The following is a 9953-nucleotide window of genomic DNA, read 5'->3' on the forward strand; positions in this document are numbered from 1 at the left end:
GCAGCGTGTAGCCCGAGCGGCCGGCGGGCGGGCGGGCGCCCGGCGCGGGTGAGCGAGTGTGTGTGAGAGTGTGTGTGTGCGCGGGGGTGCGGGCGAGGCGGAGGGCGAGTGTGTGCGCGCGCCGTGGCCCATGCCCGCCGCCCCCGGCGCTGCGCCCCGCGCCGCTCCCGGCTGCCGCCTGTGCCATTTCTGATTTTGCAACTTGGGGAAGAAGAAAAAAGCGAGAGAAGGGAGCTTGCTCCGTGGGGGGGGGTGGGGAGGGGGGGGAAAGGAGAGCGTGGCCCCCCCCAGGATCGGAGCGCGGGGGGAGCGGGCGAGGGGAGCAGGGGTGTTGGGGGGGGGAGCCTGAGAGCCTGGGGGGGCTGCAAAAAGAGAGAAAGAAAACAGCAGGAACCACAACAAAACGCCAGCAGGGCGGGCGGGCGCGCAGCAGCAGCGGGGCGGCCGAGGCAGTAGCGGCGGCAGCGGCGGCGGCGGCGGAGGCAGCGGCCGGTGCCCGGCTCGGGCTCGGCTCCCGCGACCCCGGGGCGCCCGGCGGGCCCCCCGCCCCCTCCCCCTCCCCCCTTCCCCTTCCCCTTCCCCTCCCAGCGCGCCCGCGCGCCCCGCGGCCCTCGGCGAGCAGCTCGGCTCCCCCCAGCGCTCCCCGGGCCCAAAGATATGGCAATGGTAGTTAGCAGCTGGCGAGATCCGCAGGACGACGTGGCCGGGGGCAACCCCGGCGGCCCCAACCCCGCAGCGCAAGCGGCCCGCGGCGGCGGCGGCGGCGGTGGCGAGCAGCAGCAGCAGGCGGGCTCGGGCGCGCCGCACACGCCGCAGACCCCGGGCCAGCCCGGAGCGCCCGCCACCCCCGGCACGGCAGGGGACAAGGGCCAGGGCCCGCCCGGCTCGGGCCAGAGCCAGCAGCACATCGAGTGCGTGGTGTGCGGGGACAAGTCGAGCGGCAAGCACTACGGCCAATTCACCTGCGAGGGCTGCAAAAGTTTCTTCAAGAGGAGCGTCCGCAGGAACTTAACTTACACATGCCGTGCCAACAGGAACTGTCCCATCGACCAGCACCACCGCAACCAGTGCCAATACTGCCGCCTCAAGAAGTGCCTCAAAGTGGGCATGAGGCGGGAAGGTGAATATTTCTTCTCTGCTTCTTTCCCTGAGCTTCGCCCGCCTCCCCGGCCCTCTTTCTTTCTCTCGCGGGGGTGGCTGCTGTATGGGACTGGAGCTCCTGCGGTCCCTGCCCCGTCCCAGCTTCCCCTGTCCCCGCTGCCTTCCACCCCCGGCGTCACCCCCCCCCCCCACCAAGCTCGCTGCCGCTGCCTCCCCCTCCCGGCCTGCGCTCCTCTCCCCGGCTCCTCCACCCCTCCCGCTGCCTGCTCAGGATTGTGTCCCTGGGATCGTGAGCTGTGGCTGAAAATCCCCTTCCTTCCTCTGTCTTGGATGTGCTCGGTGTGTGTCCCTTTCCCGCGTGTGCGTGAGGGTGCTTGGGGGCTGTGCTGGCATGAACTTGGGGAGGGGGTGCTTATTTCCCCCAGAAAACTCTTTTCTGTGTTTTTCATTCCACTTTCCCCTCCACCTCTTCATACCCTTTATTTAAAATTGGGGAGGGCTGGGGACTGGAGTACCCAGAACCATAGATTCACTGCTGCATCATCCTTTTGGAAGCTTAGCTTGGAAAAACAGGAGTGAGATTTATTGCACTTGTAGGTCTAATTAGGGGGGAAGGGGGGCTTCTGGCCTGTTCACTGGTTCCCTCTCCTCTTCACCGAGCTGGGGCCGCCTCCTCCAGAGCTGTGGCCTTGTTTTCACCCCTCTACTTTGAAAGGAAAGTTTGTGACTGAACCGTCCTTTCATAGTTGTGTCATTTTTTTTAAAGCATGATACTCGTTTTATTTCTTCATCAAACTCCACCCTCTGCTTAAATACTGCATACAAATTACAATTTACAACGGCATTTACCGATCCTTCTGATTTGGCTATAATGCATAGACTGCAGCTGGCATGAGCTTCCCCTTCATTTAATCCCTGTGTTGTATGGGTTTGGTTTCTTTTAACACAACTTTTGATGTTGTATTTAGATATGCTTCATGTTCATGTGGCAGGAGATGCAGCACTTTTCTTATAAATATACTTAGCCGTTTACAGTTAAAGTTTATCTCCTGACAATCATTAAAGATGTCTTATAGTCAAATTAGCGAACCAGTCAATTTTGCAGAATGCAGATTACTCCTTCTTGTAATTGACTTTAAAATTATATTTTATATGCCACAAGAAAAGAAATTGAATTCCTTCAGATCTCAAGGAGCAGGCAAATATGACGACTTCATTTCCAGCTCCAGGGAGATTTTGTAGGCATCTGAAAAAAAAAAACTGAATTGTGCTCTCATTTAATTGAAAAATAACTGCCAAGTTCAAAACTATAATTAGAAAAAAGTATTCTAGCTGTTATGTTTCAAGAGCTTAAATTGCATTGGGGCTTGCATTAAAATTAGAACCAAAGCAAACTTAAGAAAATAGTGCACAACTTGAAATAAGACAGCTATGTGTACATGGACATATCTATATTAATTTGTTGGGGGGAGAGTTCAGTAGCCCTAACTTTTCCTAAAGTTGTCTTTGTTTACATGGCAATTTAAAGCGCTGGCACTGTTGAAGTAAAACATACACATTAAAAAAAAAAAAAAAACTTTGGTCAGCTTTAAGAACTCAAAGCATGCTTACGTTTTGCATTCAGATGGTTAATGAATCCAGTGTTTTTGCAGTTGCAAGCTCGTGCATTCACTGGGCAAAAGCTGGCTGCAGGTTGCAGTGGCACCTCACAGGACAGACATTAATTCTATTTCCCACTTTTTTCAATAATGTTTGGCTACTGTAAGTTCAACTTTTTTCTTGAAAATTTTCAATTTTCTGTTGCTTTTAAGAGTGAACTTTGTGTGGGGCGAAGGGGAGGAGGGGACAGGGGAGGGGTGCAGGATACTTGTTTTCTATTCAAAAGTTGTAAGTGGTTATGTAACTTGTATCTATTTTAAGGATAATTCTATAGCATTTGGGGAGAATATGGAAACATTTTGAGCAAAACACTGCTTGCTTGCAAATGAAGAGGCGGCTAGGCATTTGCCTAGAACCACAACCTTTCTCTGGTGTTCGCCTGTTCTTTTTTGTTTGTTTTTGCTTTACTTTGATTTGTTTCATTCTGGAGGGGTGAGTGGTATTTCATTAACCTGAGTGTCACACCTTGGTGTGAAGGGGTTGGGTGCGCTTTCTTGACCATGCCGGGCTGGGGGCCCTGAGGTCAGGCCTAGTTCTGGCAGGGTTGGGGTGGCCAGGGGCGCAGGCGATGGCTGGGCAAATTGAGCCGCGGAGCTGGAGGCCCTCACCCCAGATTTCCTCCGGGTGTGGGCTGTGAGTGAGAGCGAGCGCGAGAGAAGATGCACCGGGCGCCTGTGGCTGCAGAAAGAGCCTCCGCATTGTGTCGGGTGCGCTGCGGCACGCCGATGTTCGCAAGCCCCCTGGATGCACATTGCCTCTTTTCTCTCTTTCTTTTTGTCAGCGGTTCAGCGAGGAAGAATGCCTCCAACCCAACCCAATCCAGGCCAGTACGCACTCACCAACGGGGACCCCCTCAACGGCCACTGCTACCTGTCCGGCTACATCTCGCTGCTGCTGCGCGCGGAACCCTACCCCACGTCGCGCTACGGCAGCCAATGCATGCAGCCCAACAACATCATGGGCATCGAGAACATCTGCGAGCTGGCCGCGCGCCTGCTCTTCAGCGCCGTCGAGTGGGCCCGAAACATCCCCTTCTTCCCGGATCTGCAGATCACCGACCAAGTGTCCCTGTTGCGCCTCACCTGGAGCGAGCTGTTCGTGCTCAACGCGGCCCAGTGCTCCATGCCGCTGCACGTGGCGCCGCTGCTGGCCGCCGCCGGCCTGCACGCCTCGCCCATGTCCGCCGACCGCGTCGTGGCCTTCATGGACCACATCCGCATCTTCCAGGAGCAGGTGGAGAAGCTCAAGGCGCTGCACGTCGACTCAGCCGAGTACAGCTGCCTCAAAGCCATCGTGCTGTTCACGTCAGGTGAGGCTGTGGCCGCTGGGCGGGCAGGCCGCGCCGGGAGCGACAGTAGGCCGCGCTCCGCGGGGCCCGGCCTCCTACGCCGCGTCGCCGCGCGGGCCTGGCCGGCCCTCGCCCGACCTTGGGCCCGGCCGGGACTTGCGGCCCCCGCGCCCGGACGCGGCCCGCGGCGCCGCTGCCATCTTGGGAACGCGGCAGTGCGGGAGCCGAGGCGGCTGGGATGCGGGCGGCGGGCGGCCCGGCCTGGGGGCCTGGACCCCCACGAGGGGCTGCGGCGGCGGCGGCGGCGGCGGGTGCGCGTCTCGTGTGTGCGTGGGGGGTGTTGGATCTGTCTGGCTGCGCGAGTGTGCGGTGTGTATGTGTGTGCGATGAGCGTGTGCGTGTGTGTGCGCCAGCGCTTAGTGTTTCTGGGGGAGGAGAGGGAAGGAAGAGAACGTGGGAATGTGGCTTTCTCCTCTGTGTGGCAAGCTCCCTGGATGAGTTTCCCGACACAGAGAGACACACACAGAGGTGGAAAGAGAAGAATACGCGCAAATAAATCATAAATAATCCCGCTTTATTGCTGCCTGATTTTCCCTTATCGGAAACCATTCATGTTTGCAGTTGCTGAGGTTATTGAGGGTCGTAAAAAACGGTTTCAATCTAAACAAGAAAGATAAAAAACAAAAGGAACACTGTAGATCCCGCAAGTATGGGAGGATTCCCGCCCCAGAGATAAATCTCATAGCCATGCAAAACACATGAACATTGGAAATTTAACAGAGTGCCTTAAAAATATCAAATTAAATGTAGGTGGTGGTAACATGCATGTTAACAATTTCTCTTATGATAGATGGTTCAAATTAACTTCCAGGAAAGTGCATTAACGTTGCCTTTGAAGGCTCTAGTCTGAGCCTCTGAGAACACTGCCCGCTTTTTATTATTGTAACCTGCAAGAGGGAAACATATAAACACCCGGGACAGCAGGTAATGGGGGGAAATATAAACAAAGCCAGAAAGGAGGCTGGTGGGGAACAGAGCTGCTCAGATTGGGTCTCCGGCCTTGCCCACTGCGAGTAGGGTTAGCTGCAGCTTTACCCCCATTATTGGCACTATTGTTTTTAATTTCTCCATTCAGAGAACAAATAAACCATCCTAATAAATCTATCCTAGAGCCAGGACCTCCAAAGGCCAAATTAAAACCATTCCTGAGCAGAGATGGCAAAACCCCTTTCCCAAGGCCTTGTTGAACAGTAAGCAATGGAATAATCTATCAATATTTCCTGGCTTTCATGCGTGAAGAATCGTATTTACATTGTATTAAAATGACTCTTAAATTTGCACAATATTGTAATGTAGCAAATGTAGTATTAATATCGATCTGAACAGCAGATAATTTATTTAGACAAGAGCATCTCATTTGTATGCAGGGTGGCCAGAGCCATGGACTTGGACTGCCCCCCTTTTACTTTCAGTGCAAATGCAGGTCTGCTAGTGGGAGAGGGAGTTATTCTTTGCAAGAGGATAAAGTGCAAACCTTAAAACAAATGGAAGATTTATTGAATAGCCTCCTCAGTGTTTGAATGCATTTTATCTTAATAAGTCTTCTTGATGGAAACGTGTTTTTCAAAAGTGACAAAGAGCCTGGGAAGCAGCAACCGGGCTGCTTTAGCTCTGGCAGGCCTGGGGCCTGGCTGGCTCTCTACTACCCAGCTCTTTAGCCAAATTAATCAGGAAGCAAGCCAGTGTCGGGGAAGCTGGGGTTTTAAAAATCTCATCCAGTGAGGTGTCTTGAAGCAGAAATGTGACTTGGAGCTGGACAGAGGTCTTCTCAGGAAAGATCTTTCCTCCCTTTCCCTTGTCCCCTACTAAGGTTCTTTGAACTCCCTTGACTTTTCTGATCTCCTGCCCTTTCCCAGAGAGAGGCAAGGACCGTGCTGGCTGCAGGGAGGATTGTGGAATTATTCATGCTTTTCTTTCAACTCGCCATCCTAAAACATCCCCGTGAAAAGTGTTCCTTTTTAAAAAGTTTTCCCGAAGAAGTTACTTGAACAAAGTCTTCAAGGTGCAAAGGAGGCTGAGAAGCGAACAATAACATTATTTTGTTGGAAATTGCAAGCAGAATATCTGAAAATGGAAATGGAGCTGTCAGTAGTAATTCACCCCCCTCCTCCATACAACACATTTCCACTTTTGACTAAACTTGTTTTGATTGCTAGCCAGAAGGGAATTCATGGGAAGCCTTCTCAAAGTCATCCAACTTTTAAGCAAACTTTGAATGATGGAAAAGACAGTTTTAGACATATTGTCCAACGAGGTTTGCTCCGGCTAAGTATTTGAAGCTGGCACGGGGGTTCCCTGTGGTGGTTTTCACATTTGGCCTCCGGATGGTATGCTTAATCCTTAATATTCTGGACAGCATCCAAGGACTAGGTCATGACCTGAACTTACTTTTTTAAAAAATTCATTAATTCATACACCTAAATGTTCCCTCAAATAAATGGGACCTCCTCTGAAAGGAGCCATCTAGTTAACATAAATACAATAAATCCATTTTCACCACAATAATAACTTTGATTTCTAGTTATGGCAGCTGATTACATCTATATTTCCTGAACACTAAACTCTTCTGAATGCACAACATGAAATACATTCTCTGCACTACAAAGGCTAAGCCGGGAGGGCCTGAGCAGTAATGGTTATTTATTTACATAATTTCTTTCCCATATACTTTAGGAGAAATATTGACACTACCATATAAAAAGTGAGACATTGATTTTGTACGTTTCTACCCCCTTTTCTTATCTTGGGTATATCTCCTGGGATCTAAGTATGTACTGCGTTACACCCCCTGCTCACCTAGCTTTGCTACCACAACCACCCAATCGATCTGAGAGCTCACACTATCTATCCATAGTTGGGGGGGATCCTGTTGCAGGAATATCCAGAGAGGGAATGAATATCTAGAGTGGGAATCCAGGCCTGAAGTAGGACTCCTGCTGGAGAGAGGCCACAGAGCTGGCCGGCTGGCACCTGGCAGCCAGGCCCAGCTACAGGCATTCTGCCTTCAGAGGAGGAAAGAAATCCAAGCAGCCAGCACAGGGCCCAAGTAAGCCTTTCCTGGGCTTCTCTCTTTTGGAGTGGCATAGCTGGGAGAAGAGTAGTGTCCTTGCACTCTGGGGGCCCTAATTGTAAATATCAGATAAATATTTTACAGACCTGAGGGAATGCCATATGGGTGATTAAAAGAAAAAAAATCTGCTGGGGTATCAGTGGGTCTTTTTCATCCTGCATTGTCTAAGGCTGAAAGGGATCCTGTGGCATAATGGGCAGATAATGCATGTAAAGCAAGATATATGTAAATATGAGTCTGCATAGTGGCCTTTCAGCAGGGCCAGGTTAGCAATCAGGACCAAGGGCAGACCTCAGGGTCCCCTCTCTAAGCAGTGAAGCCCCAAAGTGCTTCTGCCCTCGCCCTTCTAGCCATAAAAATCTCACTGGCTTCCCCAGTCAGGCCAGTGTGGATGCACCCAAGTGGCTGGCTGGAGTAATTAGACATCTGAGAGGAACCCATTCTGGATCTGGGGTCAGAGGGGACCTGCCTTAGAAGTTCTTGAATTAGCACTGGTTTTATTTGTATTTTTGCTCAAGGCCATTGCCTTGTAGATGAAGGTGTTAGAATGCTTTGTACATCCCAATTCTTGAAATAGAAAGACATAAAGCTGAGGAACTCAGCAGACACGGGTTTCACTTTGAATCATTTGGTGTGACTTCTTAGGGTCACATTTACCCATTCACAATTATATAACGTCCTTTTGGGGGCATTGCCATGCATGAGTTTCTTCCCAGATCTATATATTAGCAAACTCTGCCTTTGATCTCTAGTCAACCTCCTGACTGGCTAAGGGCTCCTCTGTGATCTTCCTGTTTTTAAAATATTTATTATTAATACAAGAAATAGCATGGGTGTTTGAACTCAGAGAGGAAGCTTTCACTTCATTCCTCTAATTCCCCCTTCTCTTCCATTTCTTCGCCTTTAGTTAGTTAGTTGATATAGTATAAACTGCTGTCTTGAAATATTTTTAGGAGACCGTGAGGAGCCTTGGTTGATATGAGATAAACACACAGGTTTTAAGATGCTGTCATTGTGTGCAAGTGCCTTTTTCCCGTTGGTCCTGCAACAGGAAGCCCATCTCCCCAAGTCCCCCCTAAACTCCCCAGCTCCCAGTTTGGAAACAGCAACAGCAGCTGCCTCTAGCCCAGCTTTGTGTCTGATCGCTGAAGATGTCTCCTTCCTGCAGCCTGGAGTAACTGAGCCATATTCCTCCTGATTATTATACAGCTTACAGAGATGTGACCAATTTTCAATTACTTGATCTAAAGCACAGATAGAAGTATACACCCTCACCAAGGATTTGCTGCAGAGTTCTTGCTTGCATAGATAGTGGATCTAAAATCCTATAGTGCTAAAGCATGGGCTTGATCTGATTCCATGCAATGCCAGCCCATGACTCCTTCCCCCTCCCATGCGTTTGTTCACTGTACAATCTAGGTTCTCCTTGAAGATTTTGGTTGGGGTCATTTGGGTTTGAGAGGGAGGACTCCAAGAAGCCTGTAAGAACTACCTCCAGGCTACATATTTCTTCAGGGCTTCTGAACACCCTGAAATCAGGGGCAAAGGGGCAAAAGTCCTCACTTTAATGAGCACAGCGGAAAGATGCACCCCTGCAGGCGGAGGACAGGTTGCTACGCACAGCAAACATGGCTCCAGCATCGTACATTATTTAATCCAAAGGTGAAAGAGGAAAAACAAAGAGACTAGAGAGGTTGCTGCCTCTGCATGTGTGTGCTTCTGTCTCCAGCTCCCCTAGGCTTGGTGGGGGTTTGATTTATTTTTATTTGTACTGGGGTCTGAGTGGGGGGAATGGTGAGGAAGGATTGGGGAGGTATGGAGAGGAAGATTTTTTTTTTCTTTTCCCTTCTCTTTCTTTTTCCCTCTTTTACCAACTTAAAAAAAAATTGAATGGCTTGTTTGTGCCTTTGCTGTTCACTAACCTGTGTATCCTCTCCCCTTGTGTCTCCTTCTTGTGGCTGCTCGGGCAGATGCCTGTGGCCTGTCGGATGCCGCCCATATCGAGAGCCTGCAAGAGAAGTCGCAGTGTGCACTGGAGGAGTATGTGAGGAGCCAGTACCCTAACCAGCCCAGCCGCTTCGGCAAACTCCTACTGCGACTGCCCTCCCTGCGTACCGTGTCCTCCTCGGTCATCGAGCAGCTCTTCTTCGTCCGTTTGGTAGGTAAAACCCCCATCGAAACTCTCATCCGGGATATGTTACTGTCTGGGAGCAGCTTCAACTGGCCTTACATGTCCATCCAGTGCTCCTAGACCTTGGGCGCTTCCCACCTGCCCCCACCCCCCTAGAGACTCAGAGGACCGGCGGGGGCCATGGACTCCAAAGCTTCGGGGACATCAGGTGGCTGTTGCAGGGTGCAGCCAGGCAGGGGGGAGGTGGGCTGGGCCAACAGGAGCAGCCCACCCTGCAGGAATGCAACCCGAGCTGCAAACCAGGAGAAAAAGAGACTCTCTTTAGGATCAGATCTGTGAACAAGTTGGAAAGGAAAGAAAAAGGACCTTGTGTCTGGTGAGAAAAGGAAAAAAAAATTTGAAGAGAGGACCATGAGAATTTTAATAAAACAGAAGGAGACTAATGGACCTTCCAGGATTTATTGTGGACGGATGTGGATATATTCTGTACAGAAAAACAACACACATGAAGTGGACTGAATTCTATGTAGAAACACACACACACGCACACACAAACACACATACACACCCCAAACATTGTTATTCATTTTGTAAAATACTAGTCTTTATTTTCATTTTTTTGTAAAATTTAAACATCGTATGCA

At 50.7% G+C, this 9953-nt stretch overlaps 1 protein-coding gene across 1 annotated transcript; it reads left to right on the plus strand.

Moving 5' to 3' along the window:
* Window positions 1-637: 637 nt before the first annotated feature.
* Window positions 638-9660, plus strand: NR2F1 (nuclear receptor subfamily 2 group F member 1). The gene is made up of 3 exons (XM_030324735.1): window positions 638-1120; window positions 3542-4069; window positions 9149-9660. The coding sequence occupies exons 1-3, from the start codon at window positions 658-660 to the stop codon at window positions 9427-9429; spliced, it is 1272 nt and encodes a 423-aa protein (XP_030180595.1). The 5' UTR covers window positions 638-657; the 3' UTR covers window positions 9430-9660.
* The last annotated feature ends 293 nt before the right edge of the window (window positions 9661-9953 follow it).

This window comes from Lynx canadensis, chromosome A1 (assembly GCF_007474595.2).
Source record: "Lynx canadensis isolate LIC74 chromosome A1, mLynCan4.pri.v2, whole genome shotgun sequence".
NCBI lineage: Eukaryota > Metazoa > Chordata > Mammalia > Carnivora > Felidae > Lynx > Lynx canadensis.